The sequence below is a fragment of the Chrysemys picta genome, chromosome 23 (assembly GCF_011386835.1).
Source record: "Chrysemys picta bellii isolate R12L10 chromosome 23, ASM1138683v2, whole genome shotgun sequence".
In the NCBI taxonomy this organism is placed as follows: domain Eukaryota; kingdom Metazoa; phylum Chordata; order Testudines; family Emydidae; genus Chrysemys; species Chrysemys picta.
In genome coordinates, this window is record NC_088813.1 from 20282818 (window position 1) to 20307319 (window position 24502).

Genomic DNA, 24502 nt, shown 5'->3' on the forward strand with positions numbered 1-24502 from the left:
ACAAAACATGAAATACAATCCTGGCTTCAGTTTTCTTCCTGTCTCTCCCCCTTCATGCCTGTTTAGGTATTTCAGTCCAATTTTTATGTATTCTTTCTCACTTTTTTTTTATTGGAGCAGCATCCCAATCCCCTTGTTTTCTGTCACATTGTTCCTCCTCAGTGCTGTTGCTTCCCCACCCTTTGTTCTGCAAGATTTCTCCCTGCAGCAAGCCAGTGATGGGGAGAGATGTTGGTTCCCAGAATGGGGGAAATGGAAACCTTTTATTCCTTCACATTGGGGAAGATACTGTCCATGCAGGCAGAACAGCAGACTACTGCTAAAGAAACTGCAGTTCCAGAAGAAAGCGGGGTAGCCACTTGCTCAGAAGCAATCTTATTAAACCTGTAGAGTTGCTGGACTTGTAGAGTGAGGCTGAGCCTAAGGAAAATACATTAATGGATTATCTGACAGCAGCAAGAGAACTTTTGGAGCAGCTGAGATTGGCACAGGCATAAGCCTTTTGTATATTTTAGCAGGAAAGGGGTAATTTTATTTTCTTTGATACATTTATTATGCCAAACTACATTTCACCATCTTGGCTAATTAAATACCTGAGTAAATTCAAGAGCTCAATTACAATTCTTACAGCCTAAGGAAAGGGGGACAGGACGAGAGAGCCACAGAATTCTATGTGCAATTTGAGATGTTTTAGTCTTATTAACTCTTTGAGTAAGAGTAAACAAACTGATTTAAGCAACACCTATGTACTGATAAACATGTTTTAGAAAGGTTTTGTCAATTCTTTTCTTCATTAGTTGTTAATATTAACTCAGAAGTTCAGCACACACAACAGCTCACTCTACTTTATATTCCATCCCTAATTAAGATACAAGTAATTAAGAACATCCTCTTGCACATAATTCTGTAGGAAACAGTCCTTATCGCTGGAAGCTGCATTTTAGAAATAAAGTATTTCATACTGTTTACTGGGAAAAGCACTAAAGCACCCTTTCTTCTTTATTAGGTCCAGTTCATTCTGACAGTTAACTTTTTTAGTGGAAGCAGTGTTTACCCTCTGACAAAGGAGAGTGCTAGTGATAAAGTGAGAGATAACGAACTTATTTGTGCAGCAAGGTAGAGAGATCAAAGGAGAGAGGTGAAAAACATCTCTCTGATTGCACTGTTGAGAGACCAGCAAACACCCTGGAATGATGTCAGGTACCATGCTCCGTTGTTGGTTAAGTGGGCTGCTAAGTCTGACCATATGTACACACCACAGTAATACAGATGAAGGATTATGTTGTAGTGCTCTGCTGCCCGTCAAACCACTTACATATTATTCTTCGGAGTCAACTGCACCCCCACCCAGGCAACTGTAATTCTTTTGTCAACATACACCCAATATGAGTTTGGCTGTTTAGAAGCTTACTAATGAGCCTGATCTAAAGCCCATTGACTCCCTCCGTCCCTGATTCGAATGGGCTTTGAAACAGATCCCTTTATAAAAATGCATGCTGGGTGCAACATCCCTGAAGTCATGAGACAAGGTAAACTTCATATGCCAGATAAACACTCACTGGAGTAAATGCATTTACTTATACACATTTTAAACAGTTCAGGGAAAAGGGGTTCTCTCCTCTTGATAATTTGCAGAAATCATTCAAGTATATAGAACTTCATATATACACATTTTACAGTGGGCAGTTGTATGTTCAAAAGTCACTGGACCAGTTGAGTACACAAGCATTGGGGGAAAAGAATTGAAGGGAACAGGGAGAGGGCTTACCACTCATTACATGACAGATAAAGTTACACACTATGGAAGTCTGAAGTTATCAATAAATTAGATTAACAATTCACATATGCTGGTTTTCATACTATGGAAACTGTTGTAAAGATCAAGGAGACACTCAGTATTTAAGTAGGTCTGAGGCAAAAACAGTATCATAAGCTGTTTATTCTGGAGGGGGTGTCAATACAGGAAATGCTCAAACTGGCACTCGCGTGGTCATTTGTGTCAATGTCATCGGAAATCAATTTTCTATTCCTACATAGATTGTGCTTATCGCCCCATCCTCTAATTTAGAAATGGGATGAACTGTAGAAAATCTACAGACTCCTGACATCAAAAGGTAAAGGATTTAGGTCTCGCCCCCCTGGAAAGTAGCTTTGACAAGTATAAAAATGTTACCCTAAGTGTTAGATATTATGCTAGACATTTATAAATTTACAGTTATTTATTTAATTGCTCTCGTCACTGGGACTGAGTAATCAATTCAAGGTTGAGAATGTTTTAGTTTAAGTCTCTTTGGATAAAAGTACAGTGATGGTTCTTGCTTCTCTTTTCAAATATGGTGAGAAATGGTGAAAAAATGATGCTATCTGAAAGCTAGGAAGGTAACTTGTCTAGAACAAAGCTACAGCTCAGTCTTTTAACTGGACCGGAACACATGAGAGCAGACAAACCTTGGCCTTACCTCCATTTACCAAGATAAGGAATTTTCTGGGATCTTCTGAAGAGCAATGCAAGTATATCAAAGGAATTTTATGGAATGTTTAGGTTTTACTGAAGTTATAGGCCACAGATCTTTACAAAAGCAAAAAGCATGAATTTAAGATGTTTCTACATAGTGTCCACACCACCAACTTCTTTGAAAGGCAAAAGGTTCAACTTAAAGAAAACTGGATATTTTACAGAAAACTAAAAATGAAGATGAGCAACTCACTGCAGTATTCCACATTACACTCAAGCATTTGTAAGCTCCACCAAAGGGGACATTTCTCCCATTTATATTATATCCAGGCTCTTAAAATAGGACTTTGAACAGGAAAAGCCACCATGGTCAGCTGGTTTTCAGTTGACAATTCTAACTCCACTGAACTTCAAAATGTTTTACAGTAGTTTCAGTAGTCCAACATCCGTTAACAGGCTGCTCTTCCAAAGTTAGTGTTGCTCTTCTCTTGTGGAAGACACACACACACACACACACACACACACCCCCCAGACTAAGACAGTATTCTTTTCCTGTTCTACAAAGTTAAACTTTGGAGTGAAGAGCTGGTAAAAGTTGGTCCAACCAGTTTTTAAATCTTCATCTAGACTGCATTTCTAGGTGTGCCATTGTGAGTCACTGCTTTCACGTTTGGGGTGGTTGCTTGATTGCAAGTTCTATGGGAGACAACACCTACTTCAAAGACTTCATGAATAGCTTTGCGAAAACAATGGAAGTTGTAGTCTATCAAACCTGTGGGAGGGGGGGAAAAAAAAGTTCAGTTCAGTATCTCAAATACCCAATGAAACTTAAATTAGCATAAAGTAATTGTTTAATTTATTAAGAGATTTCTGAGCAGTGAAAGACTTTGTAGAAGTCAAAGGTAAGTTATTGTGCAGAATATTTAATTAAATAGTGCCAATATTTATTTACGCTGTTTCACTTTTTAGTATGTGAAGGCATCTGTTAGGAAAGTATAATAAAATATGCCAAAACAGTAGATCATGATTGAGTCAAGAATCGACCTAAGAATCCTTCAAAGACCTGTTTAAAGCCACTGTCACTTGTAAAGCAGTCTTCCTCACCTATGTTACATCTGTTTGGTCACTACTTCAGCATTACTATTTGTGGTGGGGGGGGGGGGGGGGAGGGAAGTGTTAGCAGTGATTTTTTTATCGACTGCTAATAAAAAGATCTTATATGCCACAATTTACAGGCAGACGCAGAGGTGGGATAAAATGAAGATGAACAGTGTAGGAAAAGGAATCATGTAAAATTAAATATGGCCAAAAACAATAGTAAAGTAGAACCTCAGTTACAAAACAGACCAGTCAACCACACACTTCATTTGGAGCTGGAACTATGCAGTCAGGCATCAGCAGAGACCAAAAAAAAATAAAGTGAGAGTTTAAAAAAAAAGATTTGACAAGTAAGGAAACTGTTTCTGTGCTTGTTTCGTTTAAATTAGGAAGTTAAAAAGCAACATTTTTCTTCTGCATAGTAAAGTTTAAAAGCTGTATTAAGGCAATGTTCAGTTGTAAATGTCTGAAAGAACCACCGTGTTTTGTTCAGAATACCAAACATTTCAGAGTTACGAACATCCATTCCTGAGGTGTTCGTAACTGAGGTTCTATGGTACACTACAATTCCATCCCTAATACTGCTTTTGAACTCCAATTCAGTAAATGATGTTGTGAAAACTGTTTAAATCTAAGTGCAGATCAAAAGGCCCAAATTGGAGTAAGAACAAAGAACCTCTAAACTTTGTAATTATTTTCTAGCATAAATACCCTTACACTTTGAGTGAACATCAACAGTAGCTCCTCCTATTGCTGTTTTTCCTCTGATGTAGTTGTTACAGAGGCAAATTACTCAGCCAAAGTTAGGCTATCCAGCCCTTGTATTAGTGGGAGGAGAGATCAGAATTAAAACTGTTTAATTTATTTCCACATACTGCAGAGAGAATGAGATGTCTTTACACTCATCTCTTTTGGAAGAAAAAAAAAGTTAACTCAAAGAATGCAAGGCACAAAGACATCCAAGGTTTATCTTATCTGAAGGAAGGTAATGGTCAAGTTGAAAATCATTTTTAATTAGACCTTCAGTTGCTTCATAAATCAACATAAGATCTTTTAAGTGACAAAATGCTTTTTCCTATATTAAAAAAAGAAAAAGAAAAAGAAAAAAGCTTTTTCAGTCAAAGTGCTTACCTTTGCGCTCAAAGCTTTCTTCTCTAAGAATGCAAACAAGTGCCAGAAACTTTGTCACTTCCTTTAAATATAGGACAGTTGTATTATTGAGTTTGATAATCGCCATAGACTCTTTATCATAAGCACTTCCACTGCCATCTTCCTTTAAACTACAATAATGAAACAAACAACGAACCACTCAATATACACTGACAATTTAGATAGCTTTTCAGAAAAAACACTTTGTGAATGCTCTACCCCACATGGCTTTATATGAGAATGAGACATGAAAGGGGGAGAAACTCAGCAGCAAATACATTTAGCAAACCCTGATATTCTTATCTCAAGCCAGACATGGGCACAAAATTTCCTTAAGGTCAAATCAGCAACATTGAATCATACCTCCAATCAACATCCAGTTAAGAGCAGGTTTGAAGCTAAGCATTTCATTTTACCTTTGTATTAGGGAGATAGGGTGGTCATGTCTCCATAGTTAAGGTTGCCATTCAGATCCATCAGCTACCTGTAACTTTGGCTAGAACTAGTTTGGTATCAAAATTGCTAGTTTCACTTAGTCAAAGAAAATTGGTCAGAATGCAAGTTCAAACATTAAAATATTGAATTTTGTCTCATTGGCTCTTCTCAACCAAAGGCTGCTTGTTACTACCCTTTAAACATACCATTAGTTAAATCTTATACACAGGCTACATTTGAAGAAGTTGTGTTGTAATTAAATAATAATTGACATATATAAGTGTGTGGTGACTACAGAAGAGAAGTACAGAGAGGAGAGGTTAAGTTTTAAGACCCTGTGTGGACATGCAGCATTATTTCACTGTCTCACCCTGATAATTAAACCAGATGGGACTCAGAATCAACACAAGAGAAAGGGCTAAAATGTCCCTGCTTCTAGCTTTCTTGTCTCAGAGCCAAGAAGTCTCAGAGAAAAGTCCTATGAAGAAACTGATTGAGAGGAAATTTAGGCAAGGATATATGGAGAACTTTTCACAAGTACAGCCCTGCCTCACGACTGCTTCTTACATTTAACCCATAGAATAAATGCATCTCATGAAGGGGTGAATAAAGGAGTTTGGCCAAGACTACTGGAAGTGTGGTATTGGAGATAGCACAGGACCCCACCTGGGGTGTTAGAATTCACCTCCCACCCCCAGCTTATGACATAGGGTCCTTCTACAGTCAAAAGAGCTTCCTTTAGCTCAAGTAGTAGAGGCCTGTGCTTTGAACTGAAATGCCAGGGTTTTAACCCTGTATTTACAGAGGATTAAGGTTTGTTAATTTGTAGGAATGAATTCACTGCAGAACAGCACTCAAATGTGTCACCCCCCCCACAAGAAAAGACTGTGGGGTTACAGATAATTAAAGGTTACACTCATGGAACTAATCATTAGCAGCCATCACTACAGAGTTGCAACTACAATTCTGTGATAAAGTTCTAATTTAACATCTACTAATTTATCCCTGGAAAAAAGTATTTTCAGCCATAAAATTGCATATTTGTAACACACTGTATACAGTTAGATCTTCTAAAAATCAAGAGTATAGGCCAACTTAAACTACTAGTGGCTTTGCCATCACAACCTACTTATTTGGTATAGCAAAGCACACTTTAAAGAGTCTTCTGAATATCAGGCCATGTAGCACTGAGCACATCAACTTCACTAGAAACTGCTGGGTGTTGGAAACTCAGAACTCCTGAAAACCAGACCACTTATTTGGGAGTCTAGATATAGACTTACAAAATTAATGTTAGATCCTTGTTTCTGGAACTCTTGTGCCTATATTATGGAAAGAGACAGTTAAGGGAAGGAAGATGAAGATATTCAAGTATTTAGCTACCTTAAAATGGCAATTTAATTAGTTAAAGGAGCTGAAATGGAGAAGGTGTAACGTGTTGATACATTAGAATTATAATGAACCGTGGATGTCAATTTAAAGGCATGTGATTAAGAAAGCTGCAGTTAAGTAAGTTTTAGTTGTGTGTACTTTTACCCCTTAGTGTTTAGCAACAGCATGTATGTACTCCAAAATATACTTCATTTGCTCTTTTCTCTGTTGAAAGTATTTAGAGCAGTGGTGTCCTCCACCTAGCCCACTCGCTGTATCTATATGTGGCCTTGCATGACAAATTCGGGTTCTACAATATCTCACTTTTAATTTAAAAGCAGGGAAGTCTCTTGTCAAAGAAACACCTGTGTCAAATTTAGAAGGTTAACTCATGCAACACTGTCTTTCTGGTTGTGTAATAACTAAGAAAGTGAACACCCCTGCCCAACAGTTAGTCTTGTGTATTAACTTTTAAGTCTATTAAAAACATAAAAAGCCAAGAACTAACTATTTAACTGCTTCACTGTTCAGTGGATGGAATGGGTAGGGAGTAGGAAGCTGGAGTTGTGGCATGGAAGGAAATCCAAAGGGTGGGAGGGGGGGGGAGAAGAGAGCGAAGGAACAGGAGAGAGGATGTAGAAGAAAGAAAAGAGGGGCAGAAACAGTGGTCCTATTTGTGAGCCCATTTTCCCATAATGGATGCTGAATGTAATAAGGTACTGAAAGAAATACTATATTCTACTCGATCTACATAAAACTTCACATTGATATCGGAGGAAGATCCATCAAGGATTGACAATGTTATTTATACCTCACCCCTTGGGTCATAATTAAGAATGGAATTCAGCCTTCTCCATGAGTTTGACACCTTTGAGTGAGAGGGTATTTCCAAGCAGATATCAATACAGACTAAAAAGACATCCTATCCGTAATTGCATTAGGGCCATATTCTGGTTATGAGTCAAGAGAAGCTGAAGCACACACTGCAGCAGTATATGTTCCACCTCTGGAGGAAAGAACGAACCTTCTTATTGCTCTAGCAACCACTCTGAGGCAGTGCGACATCCATTAGATACCACTTAGATGGGGAGCTTAGACTAGGCTGCAGAGGAAACAGTGTTCAGTCTGCCTCCATCGGAAAGGTGTTAACCAAGGCGGAGCCTGGCCTGCTCAAAAAGTAACTTCCCCCAGGCAGTCAGAACATTTTGAATCAGTGTAGTTTCATTGCATTGAAAATTAATGCTCATTAGGAAAGTGCATAAGAACAGGGGTGGATGGTATTGAATTTGTAGGCCTTTGTACAGCACTCACAGACATTAATGGATTTACACTCAACACCACTGAGGCAAAAATGTATTATTCACATTTTAAGGCAGAAGCTGGGGCTTAGAGAAGTTAAGGTCAGAGAGGTCTGTTGCAGACTGAAAAATCTCTCATCTGCACAACCCAGTCCTGTTGCTGAACCAGAATACCATCTTTCCTCTTTAAATGGACCAGAGAAGCAGCTCTATAGTCCACCTCAGCCTCTAGCTAAGGGGCGGACATGTTTACATGAAGCTTGCAGCTCTCATCTGCCATTTTATAGAGCTTATCTTAAGCCAACTCTCTAAAAGGATTTGTCACTTACCCATATATACAAGACACATCAATCACTACATCGATCATGTCACAGCACAGCTCATATGACTGCATGTCCACAGGGGAACTGTCTGTCGCAATGTAGATTTTGCTGACTACATCAAAGAGAAAGGCTTTTTCAATGCCTGAATTCTTCAAAAAGAAAGAATTGGAGATGCATGCTGAGTCATCAGAACATCTAAATTTTAAGAAGTCTTATGTAGAATTCATAGTTTCACATTTTTAAGAGCATAAAAATAAACAGAATTTCAATTACTCAAAAGGACCAAAATGGGATTAAGGTTTGAACAGTTTCCATAGTCTCCAGAGATTCTGTACAGGGCGCTGCATCAGCCTGGAAACCTGTTAGCAAAATGCAGCTAGATAACTGAATTATCAATGTTGCAGTTTAGCTAATAATTCATTCATCATTAAATTTTCTATTTGCCATAAAAGGCCATTATATAAGCTACCGAAAAAATTTAGAAGCCAACATTTTAAAACCCCCACTACCGATCAGTTCATGAGTTTTTATGGTTAATAAAGACTAAGTTTCACTACAATTTCCCCAAGGACCTAATTGGCAATTACTTCTCTACCTTCTATAGAATTTTTCCTCTTAGCTGCACATGTGCAGCTGACAATAAACTAGCCCTAGCCACTAAATGAATTCAGTAATGAAAGGTGAAGGACAAGTATTACTATGAACAAATTATATGCAGCGGAGTTGTGGCGTGTCAGTCCCAGGGTATCAGAGAGACAAGGTGAGAGGTAATCTCTTATTGGACCAACTTCTGTTGGAGAAAGAGACAAGCTTTTCTCTGTAGGTAGCAATCACACCATAAGTAGCCCAAATGATGTAGGGAATGGACATTCTGATGGGAAAGAGGGCAATTAAAATCAGCTACCATATTTGTGATTGCATGAAGAGTATCAGATATTATAGAAGCTAACAACATCAGAGGACGCTGAAGCGATCACATGTCCTTAACAGTCACTTCTTTGAGAACATTCTGACTGGATGACCTAGGGTGCATGTACGCATACTGAAAGTCCACCAAATGCCTACCACTGACAGTAAACAGGTTAAAATGAGTGCAATATAGATTTCAGTCAGAATCTCTATTTATGAACCAAAATAAGTGTTTATTGTAGCCTTTCCCCAGGTGGTTTGTATACCTCATCTTCCCAATTTGGGCACGTATCCAAGACCTCTCTCTGAAAATTATTCACTGGCCACTTCCTTATTAAGTTTATACTCCATGTTCTATTCTTCAATGTGTTACACAGCTCCGTTCCAACCTACACTTCCATTTTTATCCCTTTATCTGACTAGGTTCCTACAGAGTCATATCAACAGGATATCCAAGCACTTCCTTGTCTCCTGCTATACAGGATGAATAAGTGAGCACACACCCTTCACTCATTTCCTTATCAGAAGGGCTTTTTTCAAGTTGCACCTATGATAACAACAATCTCTTAATGTTTGCCATACACAGTCGTCCTCATCCAAACCCTTCTGTCATCTTTCAACTCTACTATAATGCTTCCTCTCACCAGAGGATATTTTCAGGAAATTAAAAATCAATTTCAGTGTAAACAGAAAACAGCAACACTACCTCTAGCAAGTAAAAAGAACAGGAGTACTTGTGGCACCTTAGAGACTAACAAATTTATTAGAGCATAAACTTTCGTGGACTACAGCCCACTTCTTCGGATGCATCCACGAAAGCTTATGCTCTAATAAATTTGTTAGTCTCTAAGGTGCCACAAGTACTCCTGTTCTTTTTACGGATACAGACTAACACGGCTGGTACTCTGAAACTCTAGCAAGTAATGCTCAATGAGCAGTTTTCCCTTCCTGACACTGCAATTATCTGTAATTGACTAAAACCAGGTCTATACTGTAAACTTTCATCAGCATAGTTATGTCAGTGAGGAGTATAATGAGATGCGATTTATGACTAACATAGCTGTGCCAGTAAAAACCCATAGTGTAGATGCAGTTATACCATCAGTGTGCTTTTGCTGGTACAGCTTATTTCACTGGCAAGGGTGCAAGAGGAGCCTGGAATATTCTAAATCCGCAAAAAGCACAATTTTGCCAGTATAAATTATTTTTAAATATATGCTGTAATGTATTTTTAAACTAAGTTTAGTAACTAAAAAGTAATATTGCACTTACTGATATAAAGATATTTAGTAGGTTTTCCAAGGTTGGCAGTTGTGGAATGAGTTTTTGTACAACCTTACTGAAGGCTTCAAATATTGAATGGTCATAGATACTGGTCAAATAAAAGCTGTGGGTTTAAAAACAAAAAAATCCAATCAGAAAAGTTAAGTGTAAATCGGTGCTGCAATAAATTGTCAAAGTTAAAAATCCTAACATTTGAACTCTATTGTTTTATTCAAGTTCTACTGGTACAACACCACTCTGCTGCTACAGAAATCAGAAGGCATTTACAGAGTTGTTGGAGTAAGCATAGGATAATCTCCCATGAAAGCGAGAGAGAGAGACAAAGAAGTTTGGGCATGGTTTTCACAGTACCTTTTGCTAACAGTACCACAACCTCTGGCAGAGAGCTATTAAAAATGTATTAAAAGGCCCAGGCCATTCCCTTTCAGAGATTTAAATTTTATAAAACTTCCTGTTTTCTGCCGCTTCCACTTCAGTCATGTCTACACTGAGTGGTGTTAGAACCAGTGGCAATTTTTTTAAGATTTCCCCAGAGTAGAGATGGGGAAAGAAATAGACATTGACCCCAATGTACTCTCAGACAGAACAATTTAAACAATTAAATATCAATAAGCAAATGACAGCCCATCAACCATGGCTAGTTAGCGCTGACCATGAGTAAAAAAGAAAGAAAAAGTGAGTTACACAGACACTAAAAAATGCTTTAATACTTGATGGAGCCAAACTTGCAATGTGCAATACAATATCAATTTAAATTAGCATGGAATTGGCAAACAAAACAAAGCCAGGATCATGTATCACAAATTATATTTTCTTTTTTGACAACTCATTTAATTTTAATTAATGCTTAGTTCTATACTAGTGAATGTTCTACGGTATATTTTGATAAGACTGAAGAAGTTTTTGTAATCTTAGTATCAAAGTGTGGACGAGACCTCATTAAAGTCCCTCATATTAAATCTGATGAGAAATTAAAGAAAAAAAGTCACCAGTTTCATGTATACAGTTGTGAGATTGCTAGAAATTTTGACATGTAACACTCACCTAAGATGAAGTTTTTCAAGCCCAGCATCTGCAAGATCATCATTGGCTCTCTGATGAATATCCCTTTGAGTTTCTATTTTATGGTCATCTGACAGACCATCAACTTTATGAATAAAAACCTCAAAGTTCATTTCTGGATTGACTTTGTAGGCTTTAGAAACTGTAATGTGGAGTCTTGTTAAAGCTTCCATGTAGTCATCCTGTATATCAGTGTAGACAGGGGTTAATGTCACACCTGTCAGCCAATTAACTGATCTTTCTTCGCTATCCCCCTTCTATTCCACTCTTTGCACACGTATAAACAATAGTGAAATGAAAACAAATTTTATTTCCACCTTTGAATAGAAGTGTGGTAGAAACAAGCAGATTTGGAAAAACAGAAATCCAGGTAGTAAGTTCTAAATCCTGTCCTGCCACCTTTAAAGAGGATTAGATCTCATTCACAACATAAATGCACTCACTTAAAAACCAACAAACCAACCAACCAACCAGGGATATAAACCCTACTTCTGGGGGAATTCTGCGCCACTGCGCATGAGCACAATTTTATGTCCCCTGCAGATTTCTTTGCTTCCCCATAGAAAAGTGACTTTCTGATGGGGAAGCAAAGGGAAGCCACAAGAGCGGTTATGCAACCCTCCACAGTAGTATGTTTCGGGGGTCCAGGGCAGCCAGCAGAGAGGTAAATCACTGTGAGGCAGACAGCGGGAAGACCTGGCTGGTGGCTCCTACCCTGTTCCGGGCTCAGCTGCTAGTCCCAGCTGGATTGGGGAGGATGGGACTTCCTCTTCCCCTGCACAGCATCCGGGGCCATGTCAGACCAACCCCCAGATTTCTCCCCCAGCTGCAAGAATCTCTGCAAACCTCCTCCCCTCCCCTCCCCCCCCCCCATGAGCCCTACTCTCCCTGCACCTGGACCAACCCAACAAGCCACCTGCAGCTCGATCTCCACCCCATTGAACCCTATTTCCCCAGCATCTGGACCCCCCCCACCTGAGTCCCCCATACCCAGACACCCTGCCCCTGCTGAGCCCCAGCCACCTTCACCCAGACCCCCCTGCAGTCTCTCATTACTGTTGCACCCAGAACCCTCCAACAAACCCCTGTGCAGCCAGATCCCACCCCTGCACTTGGGGATCCCCCACTGAGCCACCCACACCCAGATTGCCCCACACAGAACCCTCTCAACCCACACCTGTATCCCCCCTTCGCTAGGATTCTGCCTTGCTAAGCCTGCCTGCCTACACCTGGCAAGGAAGAGCAGGGTCCTGGGGTGTTTCTGGGGCAGGCCCAGTCCTTGTGCTTTGCCAGGGTTGGGTGCAGCCTCTCTGCTGAGTCCATGTCCCAGGGGGCAGCTGCACTGTGATCTCCCATCTGTGAAGCTAGTGGCCTGTGCTCCCCAATGCCATGCTGGAGTCTCCACATTTATTTGACTAATAAAATTTGCAGAACTTTACAGAATTTTAAAATATTGTGCACAGAATTTTTAATTTTTTAAACACAGAATGCCCCCAGAAGTAAAACGCTCAAAGGTGTCAGCCAAACACTAAGAACTAAGACAGAGGATACTGGACTATATGGACTCTCTGGATTGATCTAGTACAACAATTCCTATATCCATTAAAACGGCTAAGCTATGATACTGGCCCCTTACGTTTCAAAGTAAGCTCAGGTTAAAAAAAAAAAGTGATTGGTTCTAGCCAGTGTTCGATTTTAATTTATAAGAAAGGTTTTTAAACAGTCACCAGTCGCCTCCACCTCAAATAGCAAGAAAACGCTCCACCGTTATTAGCTATTTATATCTACCTGTGCATCAATTACATATATCAGTGCCCCTGTGCCTCTGAAAATCATCTCATAATCAAATGTTGGGTCAAAAAAGTCCATTTGTCCAGGAAAGTCCCATATCTGGAAATTCACGAAGGAACTGTTGGATATGTCATCTTTGTAAATCTTGTTGGTACTCTCCAAAAACAGGGTCTCATTGGGAGACATTTTATGAAACACCACCTGTTAAAGGGAAAGTGAAGACTAATTGGCTTTTGAAGATTTGACAAAAATCATCAAGTTAAGAATGCTGCCTTTTTCTCTCAGAATGAACAGAAAAAGTACTAATGACCAGAGGATAAAGTCACGCAGTCAGTATGCTACTTGCCAGTGAAATACAAATCTCGGAATGGAAGGAAAGCTTTAAAAAACACATACCCTGTTTCCCCGAAAATAAGACAGTGTCTTATATTAATTTTTGCTCCCAAAGATGCGCTAGGTCTTATTTTCAGGGGATGTCTTATTTTTCAATGAAGAAGAATACGGTACACATCGGTGGATGCCTTATTATCGGGGAGGTCTTATTATCGGGGGGATGCCTTCTATTACAACGAGAGGCAAAACTGTAAGTAGGCCTTATTTTCGGAGGATGTCTTATTTTCGGGGAAACAGGGTAGCCAGCTTTTATTTTATCTGATGAAGGAAATTAACCTAAAGTTAAGTAGCACTAAATAGTTTTTCAATTATGTGGATTTTACAAGTCTGAATTATCCCATCCCCCACTCAGCAAAAGACAAGTTGCTTCTTTTCCCATTGTATTAGTGTAATACAGTGCCCAGAGGTCATCTGTGTACTACCACAATAACTAACTGGGAAGCTATAACCAGTCTTGTGGTTGTGGCCATGTAGTATTACAAGTGTTTGGTTCCCTAAGTGTTCACACTTTTCATTTCAGTGGGATAATTAAAACTTGGGCACCTTAACTAAAGATGTTACTACCACTCCAGGATGAACTTTACTAAGTCAGAAACAACCTGTTCTAAAGCTGCGATAAAAGTTAAGAAAATTTTAACAGATTTCCCAGTTTGAGAGATTGCCCCCTACCCACCCCCAAAAAATCACAAGAACTGTAGTTAGTCTAACTGAAATAGGGTTAGGACAATAACACTACAACAAATCATTTGCTTTTCTTACTGACAAATTTGAGAACTGCTGGCCCCATTCCCTTCAAGAATAAGTCTAGAATAAACATCTGAAAGAGAAGGGGGCAATTTTCAAGTTGCAGTTAGTGAAAAAATAATATTTTTATTATTATTAAACAACAGTGACAGCACCAATAGTAATTATTTATGCTATGGTAATCCCCAAAGACCCCCCACAACTGGGATTGGAGTCCCAAATATAGTTAGTGCTGTATGAACTGAAAAGAAACATTCCCTGCCCCGAGAGCATACAGTTAAAGATAGCAGCTCTAGTAGCACAAATTATATGCCACAACTGCATGTTCAACCCCACAAGTCATTTATAACTGAACAATTAAGTGGCTTAATAGTTAAGTATAGGAAAAAGAATATAGATTTATATAGCACCTTTTGCAAGAGTCAAGATTTTTTGAACGAGCTTCACCCATCTCCAAAAATGAGCCATCTCTGGGGCAGAATACAGCAAACACTGTTACAGAACCAATACCACAACACAATAGCTTCAGGACAAGTTAAGAACAGCATGTTTAATTGCTACACAGCGAAATTTAGGTGGGTACAAGTAATTACTCAAGTTAAGATTTTAGATCATTGGGATTAAAGCCTGCTCTTTCAAAAACACCCAGGAGAACCTTAAATTCCAAGAGCAGACAGGGCCAACCTTCAGCCTTGAAAGGTAGGCCTTTTATCAGCATGATGCCCCATGCAGGCAATGTAAGGGTGTTGGTTCAGTGCTGACCCAGAGACCTGCTTCTGGAATGGAACAGACATCTAAAAAAAAGCTGGTACCACAGAAGTACCATCACATACTAGAATAGGGAACTTTCAGTCAGAAGACCTGAATTTTATTCCTACTACTGACTTGACATGTGACACTAGACAAGCCACCTAAACTCCAGCTCATTTTACCCAATACCGGTATAACAGTAGTTATCCAAATATTCAAAGTGTGGCAAGAATTTTGAAAAAAATGTACATCGTCAAAGAGTGGAAAGTTACATAAATCTATCACAAGATTTCTGCAATCTTGGGCCAATCTCTCTCAAAACAGATATTTTTGTGAGATTTCAAGACAGAAAATGAAAACAGGCCCCTTTCAGTTTTAAATAGAGTCCAGAACTAGAAAATTTAAAGTTACAATTCCAAGATAGGAACTCAGGGACGTGGCAAAATTTGCAGAAAGCAAGGCCTGGTCTACATTACAGAATTAGGTCAATGTAAGGCAGCTTACATCAACCTAACTCTAAGCGTCTACACTACAACATTACTCCTGCCAACAGAAGTTGCCTATGACACCAACTTAAAAACTGCATCTTCATGACAGGAGTAGTGCTTAGGTTGAGGTAGTTAAGGCAAACGAGTGTTTGTGTAGACAATGCATTACTTACATTGCCTGTTGGCTGTCAGCTCACGGCTGGAGGAGCCTCCCTGCCCTGAACTGTCAGCCCCCCACATTACCCCACTTAAATCAGTGCAAACACTGCTTGTAAAGATGCACACCACTGGCAGAAGCAGGGTAGTATGGACATAAAAAAAAACCACAGGTTTCAGAGTAGCAGCCGCGTTAGTCTTTATCCGCAAAAAGAACAGGAGTACTTGTGGCACCCTTAGAGACTAACAAATTTATTTGAGCATAAGCTTTCTTGGGCTACAGCCCACTTCATCGGATGCATAGAATGGAACATACAGTAAGGAGATATATATACATACACACACACACACAAAAAGGTGCGAGTTGCCCAAGAGGCTAATTAAGAGAAAAGAAAACTTTTGTAGTGATAATCACGATAGCCCATTTCAGACAGTTTGACAAGAAGGTGTGAGGACACTTAACATGGGGAAATAGAGTCAATGTGTGTAATGGCTCAGCCATTCCCAGTTTCTACTCAAGCCTAAATTAATGGTATCTAGCTTGCATATTAATTCAAGTTAAGCAGTTTCTTGGAGTCTGTTTCTGAAGCTTATCTGTTGTGAAATTGCCACCTTTAAGTCTGTTACTGAGTGACCAGAGAGGTTGAAGTGTTCTCCTACTGGTTTTTGAATGTTACGATTCCTGATGTCAGGCTTGTGTCCATTTATTCTTTTGCGTAGAGACTGTCCAGTTTGGCCAATGTACATGGCAGAGGGGCACTGCTGGCACATGATGGCATATATCACATTGGTAGATGTGCAGGTGAACGAGCCTCTGATGGTATGGCTGATGTGATTAGGTCCTATGATGGTGTCACTTGAACAGATATGTGGACAGAGTTGGCATCAGGCTTTGTTGCAAGACAGGTTCCTGGGTTAGTGTTTTCGTTGTGTGGTTGCTGGTGAGTATTTGCTTCAGGTTGGGGGGCTGTCTGTAAGCAAGGACAGGTCTGTCTCCCAAGATCTGTGAGAGTGAGGGATCATCTTTCAGGATAGGTTGTAGATCTTTGATGATGCGCTGGAGAGGTTTTAGTTGGGGGCTGAAGGTGACGGCTAGTGGCGTTCTGTTATTTTCTTTGTTGGGCCGGTCCTATAGTAGGTGACTTCTGGGTACTCTTCTAGCTCTGTCAATCTGTTTTTTCACTTCAGCAGGTGGGTACTGTAGTTTTAAAAACGCTTGATAGAGATCTTGTAGGTGCTGGTCTCTGTCTAAGGGATTGGAGCAAATGCGGTTGTATCTTAGAGCTTGGCTGTAGACAATGGATCGTGTGGTGTGTCCTGGATGGAAGCTGGAGGCATGTAGGTAAGTATAGCGGTCAGTAGGTTTCTGGTATAGGATGGTATTTATGTGACCATCGCTTATTAGCACAGTGGTGTCCAGGAAATGGACCGCTTGTGTGGATTGGTCTAGGCTGAGGTTGATGGTGGGATGGAAATTGTTGAAATCATGGTGGAATTCCTCAAGGGCTTCTTTTCCATGGGTCCAGATGATGAAGATGTCATCAATGTAGCGCAAGTAGAGTAGGGGCGTTAGAACAACGCTTTCTTAGCTCTCGTCCCCTAAGTCAGCCATAAAAACGTTGGCATTCTGTGGGCCCATGCAGGTACCCATAGCAGTGCCGCTGACTTGAAGGTATATATTGTTCCTAAATGTGAAATAGTTGTGGGTGAGGACAAAGTCAAAGTTCAGCCACCAGGTTTGCCGTGACATTATCGGGGATACTGTTCCTGATAGTTTGTAGTCCATCTGTGTGTGGAATGTTGGTGTAGAGGGCTTCTACATCCATAGTGGCCATGATGGTGTTTTCTGGAAGATCACCAATGGATTGTAGTTTCCTCAGGAAGTCAGTGGGGTCTCTAAGATAGCTGGGAGTGCTGGTAGCGTAGGGCCTGAGGAGAGTGTCCACATAGCCAGACAATCCTGCTGCTAGGGTGCCAATGCCTGAGATGATTGGGCGTCCAGGATTTCCAGGTTTATGGATCTCGGGTAACAAATAGAATACCCCTGGTCGGGGTTCTAGGCATGTGTCTGTACAGATCTGTTCCTGTGCTTTTTCAGAGAGTTTCTTGAGCAGATGGTGTAGTTTCTTTTGTTAACCATCAGTGGGATCAGAGGATAATGGCCTGTATAATGTGGAGTTAGAGAGCTGCCTAGCAGCCTCTTGTTTATATTCCAACTTATTCATGATGACGACAGCACCTCCTTTGTCAGCCTTTTTGATTATGATGTCAGAGTTGTTCCTGAGGCTGTTGATGGCGTTGTGTTCACCATGGCTAAGGTTATGGGGCAAGTGATATTGCTTTTCCACAATTTCAGCCTGTGCACATTGACGGAAGCAATCTATGTAGAAGTCCAGTCTGTTGTTTCAACTTTCAGGAGGAGTCCACGCAGAATCCTTTTTTTCTTAATGCTGGTACAGAGGATTCTGTGGGTTAGTATGTTGTTCAGAGGTGGGTTGGAAATATTCTTTGAGTCAGAGACGTCGAAAGTACGATTCTAGGTCACCGCAGAACTGTATCATGTTCGTGGGTCTGGAGGGACAAAAGGAGAGGCCCCAAGATAAAACAGACTCTTCTGCCGGGTTAAAAGTATAGCTGGAAAGATTAACACAGTGATTACTGCAGTGGCTATATATTGACCTAACTAAGATCGACTTAATTTTGTAGTCGAGACAAGCCCCAAGATTACTCAGGTTAATGGAGTCTGGAGAAAACTGACAAGCTTCAGAGGGACCTGACAACAGTGACCTAACAGGAAAGCAGTTTAAATTCATTGTTAACAAATGCAAAGCCATGGACATTGGAAGGAATCATTTGAATGATTTACACACCTTACTGAGCTACAGGTTAACAACAACTTAGGAAAAAAGAGACTTGGGTATCACTGTGGGCAGTTCAATGAAGATTTGATAGATATGCATCACCAGTCAAAATGCAGCAAACAGATGGGCAACAAGAATGACTCAGACAACTAAAAACTTAGGAAAAAACTTTCATAGGAAGAGATGGGGACTGTTTAGCGTTAAGATGAATCAGAGGACACAACAATGGTAAACAAGGTAAATAATGTCAGAGAAAGCAAGCTGAACAGCAGTGCCTGATAGTTTACATTAAAAAAAAAAGGGGGGATAATTAAATTGATCAAAACAAATAATTTCACACAGTTCACAATTTACCTACGTCACTCACAACCACAAGATACTGATAGGTCCAAGTACTTAGTAGGGTTCACACACAGACTGAATGGTTATACAGATAACAATATCATCCAGTTATAGTAGCAAGAAATTAAAGAGTTTTGAAAAGAATCTATCTAAACCCTTCAGGGCATCTTCTAAGTATTGGAGCTTAGGACAAAGCTTTTCCTGTGGATCGGTTATTCCATAACTGCGTAATGGAGGGTTTCTTGCATCTTCCTCAAAAGCATTACATATCAGTCACTGCTAGATACAGGGACTAGACTGTGCTGACAACACAGGTATGGCAACTCCTATCAAGAAAACTATCATTGGGCCACAGCCAACAGAAGGAGCAGCACTAGCTATATATTAGGACTAGATATCCAATTCATCAGGGAATACCACTAGCTATAAGCAATGCTCCAAAGAATATGGCTGTCCACAACTTCATGGAGTCCAGAGCTGGCTTTTGTCTATTGATTCTTATTGTGCTTCTCAGCAGCCATCCACAACCTTTTCTTCTAGTTTCTTGGGCCCTCCGTACCACAACACAGAGTTTGAAAAATCCACTTGCCCACATCAAGTAGGAATCTTTTCCAAGCAACAGTCAGCTTGTCTACAATTTGTGGAGGGCCCCTGCTGGCAATGCTACCCCACACCAGCAGAGGGCTCTGCATATGTGTGAGCCCCTGCGAATTCTACCCCAACACTCCATAAGGCAGTAGTTTAAAAAAAAAAAAAAAATTCTGGGGACCCAGTTGAAGAAAATTGTTGATGCCTGTGACCCAACGGAGCTGGGGATGAGGGGTTTGGGTGTGGGAGGGGGCTCTGGGCTAAGGCAGGGAGTTGGGGTGCAGGAGGGGATCAGGGCTCTGGGGTGGGGCCAGGGCTGAGGGGCTTGGGGTGCAGGAAGGGGTTTCAGGAGCTCAGGGCTGAGGCTGGGGATTGGGGCGCAAACTTACCTCCAGTGGCTCCTGGTCAGTGGTGCAGCCAGGGTGAAGAGGCAGGCTTCCCACCTGTCCTGGCACTGCAGCCCATGCTGCACCCTGGACGCGGCCAGCAGCAGGTCCAATTCCTTGGCAGAGGTGCGCAAGTGGCTCTGCACAGCTCTCGCCCGCAGGCGTCCCAGTCAGAGGTGCTGACAAGAGTGACCCAGTGCCTTATATGCTGCGACCCAGTACTGGATCGCAACCTGAACTTTGAAAAACACCACCAGAAGGCTTATTAGATCCTTCCATATACAGCACTCGGCTGGATGGCGTGGTACTGGGGGATTCCCAGTACAAGAGTCCTCTGCTAGGATGGCAAGTAGAGACCTTCTCTGGTCTTCAAGCAGTTCAGCTCCATGTTTCCTGTTTATTGAGCAGGCTAGGAGCTACAAGCAGAGGACTGTATGGGGGACAAATGACCTCCTCCCCCTCCAGCAGAGAGCAGCACTGTGTGAGGCCCAGTATGAATACTATTGCCAGACAAGCATTCAGAAGTCATGAGTCAAGCCCTCCCAAAATCATGAGATTAGTTTAATCATGAGATTTAAAATAATACATTGAGGATTTTTTTAATCTGCCTTCTGGACTTATCTTTAGGTTTCACTTTTTCCAGTATTTCTCCACAACCATGAGTCAGAAACTTTTGTTAAAAACTCCCAATGACCTCCAAGTCCAGGGCTTTAAACAAGAAAGACTCATGACAATAAAATTGTCAACGTTTACATATCTGGAGACAGCGCATTATTTTGGAGCTCCGAGCTGAGTCTGTGTCTGACTGAGGTCATCATCATCATCGGCAATCCCTCAATTCAGGGATGATCTGTACCACAGATTTACAAAAGGGTCCTGAGATGACTCAGGAGTCCCATCCTGGATCCACAGATCCACCCGCAGTAGGTACAGACATTTCTTGGTGGGTTAGCTGCCTGCTGGGAGAAAGTTTTTTCTTTTTCCTTCCTGCTGTCTTTCAGCTTTGAGGGGAAGGCGCTTCTCCCCAAAGCAGGCCACTGCCTGATGAAGAATGTGGCGCCATTGAGATCTGTTGGTGGCTTGCTCTTCCCAGCTTCTGATGTCCACATCAGTTTTCTTGAGATGCATGGTCAGTGTGTCTTTGGTCAGAGGAAATGCTACACCATGGGGTCTCTGACCATGGGGCAAGCTGAAAGTAGAGGACCTGTTTTGGGAAGTGAGAGCCTGGCATCCACACACAATATCAAGCCTAGCTGAGTTGGTGCATGAGGTTATACGGTCACCCCAGCACTTGAGATGGAGGAGAAAGGAAATAAAACCAGGAGAGCAGGCAGAAAGAAGGGTGGCCCAGCAGACCACTGAATTTCATACTGTTAGGAAGGCTTGTCCCTTTGGCTAACAGACATTGAGAACTGTTATCAAGGCTTGACCAGAAAAATCAGGTTATTGCTCAGATTGCTACTGCCGTGGCAATGCTCTACACTGCGATACTCTGACACCACTTTACACGGGGGGAGGTCACAGAAAAGGGCTTAGCAAGGAAAGCTGTGTGTAGACTATGAAGACCTGCAGGCAAGAATTAAGGATTACTATAACACCACTGCATTTTTCTAAAATTAGATTTCTATTTTGAAGCTCATCACAATGACCTTGATGGGCAGAATGCTCTAGCAGCCCTATGAAGCCTAACAACAAGTCTAACACATTGTTGTCATTTGTTGATGTATTCACCATCCAAAAGTGTCCATCTTTCTCTTTGCCTCAAAGACGCAAATCTAGAAGATCTAATTATGCTTTTGCCCCCATAGATAATGAAATCTGAGAAGCTCCCAAAAATGTTAAAAAGAACTAAAGGCTTGTCTGAATTGGCAATTTTAGTCACAACAATGCAGATTCGTCACACTGGTGTGGCTTACCCTATTTTTAAATCAACATGTAGATAAAAGTCTCAGAAACATCTGCCTGTTTCGCTTCCTGAGACACACCTTGGTTTTGGGGAGAAGACACCTGTGCATCAGGAATAAAAAAAGGCTGTAGCCCAAACTCAAAGTGAAGCACACATCTCTGCAGACAGAAAACGCATTTTTGGAAAATAAGAACCTTCTTGTTCAACTTCTCTATATGCTGCTGCTTTAAAAAGAAGAAGTTGCCTACTAACCCGTTCAAAGCAGAGAAAGAAGTTTCGTTAGAAACAAGCCACATAGAGGATTCAAGACAGTGCAGGTGGCACTTACCCCTCAGCCAGAGAGACAAGCAGCAGCCCCACCCTCCCGCCCGCTGCCGGCCTGCTAAATACCCCTGCCCTAGGCAGCTTACCACACAACTTACTGCGAAGATAAGGAAACCGGAGGACCAAGCAAGCTCAGGGCCCATTTCAATGCACAAGGGCAACTACACTAGAAGTGCCTACATAACCAGTATCGAGGCCTTAACTGCTGCTCAGAGAAGGGTTCTTCTCAAGATTCGGGTGCCTCATTTATGGTGCGGGAGATAAAGGGAAAAGGCGAGAGTCGAAGTGAAGGTACAAATACAGCAGCTACATCTTAGCCCCCGCACCCCTTGGCCACCCCCTGGAGCCCTCTAGCCACGAACAGCCCCTGTATACTCCCGCTCCCCCCCGGCCTCACCTTCTGGATAGACGATTTCCCGCTACGCCGCAATCCCATGAGTAGAATGCGGGGCTTGGAATCCGCACCGCCCGGGCCGCCCCCAGCCACGCCCGGGACGCCACCGCTTCCTCCAGGGCCGGAGCCCCCGTCCAGTTCCGCCTCCTCCTCTTCTCCGTAGCCGAAGTCCTTGGGGAACGAATCCGACGCGCCAAAACTGCCCCCGATTAAAGCCGGCTCCTCCGTCCCCCCCACCGAGCCCGGCCCCCCAAACTGCAGCGCCATCCCCACAAGCCGCCCGCTCCAGCACTACCGACCCCACAACCCCTCGCTCCCACTCCGCCTAGGGCGGGCTGCGAGGAACCCCCGAGTCCTGCCGCGTTAATGCAACCTAACCTGCCTCCGCGCCGATTGGCCTAACTTGACAATCGTGAGTTTTGATTGGCTGGGGCCAGCAGGTTAGGCTGACTGGGATCAGGTGATGAGTCACCTGATTATACCGCTTCACGTGACGGAGGGAGGTCGGGAGGAACCAAGTGGCTGGGATTCCATTCCTCAGGGGGACACGCCCCACGGAGATGGACCACTCCCTGCAAGGGAGGAGGCGGTGCCGGATCGGGGTCAGATGCGGGATGCCCTCACGACTGCGATGCGTGCAGAAAAAACCCGGAGCCTGGCCGAGCGGACCCGTGGGGCAGGGAAACCTAAAAGCGGAGCCCGAGACTCGCTTTCCGCTGCTAGGTAAGGATGGGAGGGTTGTGACAGCTGCCAACTTGGGGGCTAGAGTAGTACAAGGCACAACACTCCCCCCGACAATCCAGCCCTAATATAGAGTTCTGCCTAAGGAAAGTTTCCTTCTTAGTATCCATCGTGTTAGGCTTTTCTACTCTGCATTATAAAAGGAGACACAAAGCATTTAGATGGCCTAGAGATCCCAATACAGTTCCTTGTGCTGAACATGTCTCATCACCCTTGTTCTGCAACTACAAGTATCCGCATAACTTTTAAGCTTTTATTTTCTTAAATATTGCTTTTCATATTAATAAAATTTAACTCATTTTTAATACTGCTACTGAAATTATCCACTGTACTTCAGGCACTTTGTGCTAGATGAGTCTTAATGTTAGCCTGTTCTGAAAGGTGTAACATTCACATCAGATGAGTTAACTCCTTCAAAAAAGCTTATAAAAAGTTAGGTTTAGAACTCTACAGAAGAATGTTTGCAGATTACCTTAAGAATCATAAGGCCTGTTTTCACAGAATTGTAGAACTGGAAGGGACCTTGAGAGGTCATTGAGTCCAGTCCCCCACACTCATGGCAAGACTAAGTATTATCTAGACCAGTGGTCCTAGAAGATCTACCAATCGATCGCCATCTCGGGGGGCTGACTCCCTACCCCGGCGCACTGCTCCTGCCTGCAAGCACCACCCCCACAGCTCACATTGGCCAGGAGAGCTGCAGGCAAAGTGCTTGCAGAGGGGCAGTGCATAGAGCCACATTCCCCCACCCCCAGGGGCACATTGGCCCCTTCTGGGAGCAGTGTGGAGCCAGGGAGCCTGCCTTAGCCTCACTGTGCCCGCCACCGATCAGAAGCCACTGCAGGTAAGTGCTGCCCAGTGGGAGGCTGCACCTCAACCCCCAGCCCTGACCCCCCCCCCCAGAGCCAGCACCCCATATCCCCTCCTGCACCCCAGCGCTGACCCTCCCAGAGCCAGCACTATGTACCCCCTCCGGTAACCCAACATTCTGCCCCAGCCTGGAGCCCCCTCCTGCACCCAAACTCCCTCCCAGAGCCTGCACCCCAACACTCTGCCCCACGCTCAGCACAGAGCCCCCTCCCACACTGCAAACCCCTCAGCCTCAGCCCAGAACCCACACCCCCTCCTGAACTCCAACCCTCTACCCCAGCCCGGTGAAAGTGAGTGAGGGTGGGGATGGAATGAGTGGGGCAGGGCCTTGGGGAATGGGCGGGGTAGATCCTGGGTTGCCCTTAGATTCAAAAAGTGATCTTG

At 42.5% G+C, this 24502-nt stretch overlaps 1 protein-coding gene and 1 long non-coding RNA gene across 2 annotated transcripts in view; one reads left to right on the plus strand and one right to left on the minus strand.

The window, feature by feature from the left end:
• Nucleotides 1–1541: 1541 nt before the first annotated feature.
• RRAGC (Ras related GTP binding C) lies at nt 1542–22931 on the minus strand. The gene is made up of 7 exons (XM_005311643.5): nt 22511–22931; nt 13173–13376; nt 11367–11566; nt 10311–10425; nt 8136–8278; nt 4685–4833; nt 1542–3227 (listed from the first exon to the last, which is right to left on the minus strand). Exons 1-7 carry the CDS (start codon nt 22772–22774, stop codon nt 3079–3081), a joined length of 1224 nt encoding a protein of 407 aa, XP_005311700.1. The 5' UTR covers nt 22775–22931; the 3' UTR covers nt 1542–3078.
• A 131-nt stretch (nt 22932–23062) lies between these two features.
• Nucleotides 23063–24502, plus strand: part of LOC112060690 (uncharacterized) — a 45661-nt gene continuing 44221 nt past the window's right edge. The window contains exon 1 of the long non-coding RNA XR_002889931.3: nt 23063–23230. This is a non-coding gene — a long non-coding RNA (uncharacterized LOC112060690). The remainder of the gene's footprint in view (nt 23231–24502) is intronic.

Coding starts and splice junctions, on each gene's coding strand:
- RRAGC (XM_005311643.5), bottom strand. CDS start 22,774: ATGGCGCTGCAGTTTGGGGGGCCGGGCTCGGTGGGGGGGACGGAGGAG. Junction 10,426..11,366: donor CTTGAAAAACTTCATCTTAG/GTGAGTGTTACA, acceptor TTAAACCCACAG/CTTTTATTTGACCAGTATCT. Junction 3,228..4,684: donor AGAAAGCTTTGAGCGCAAAG/GTAAGCACTTTG, acceptor CCCCTCCCACAG/GTTTGATAGACTACAACTTC.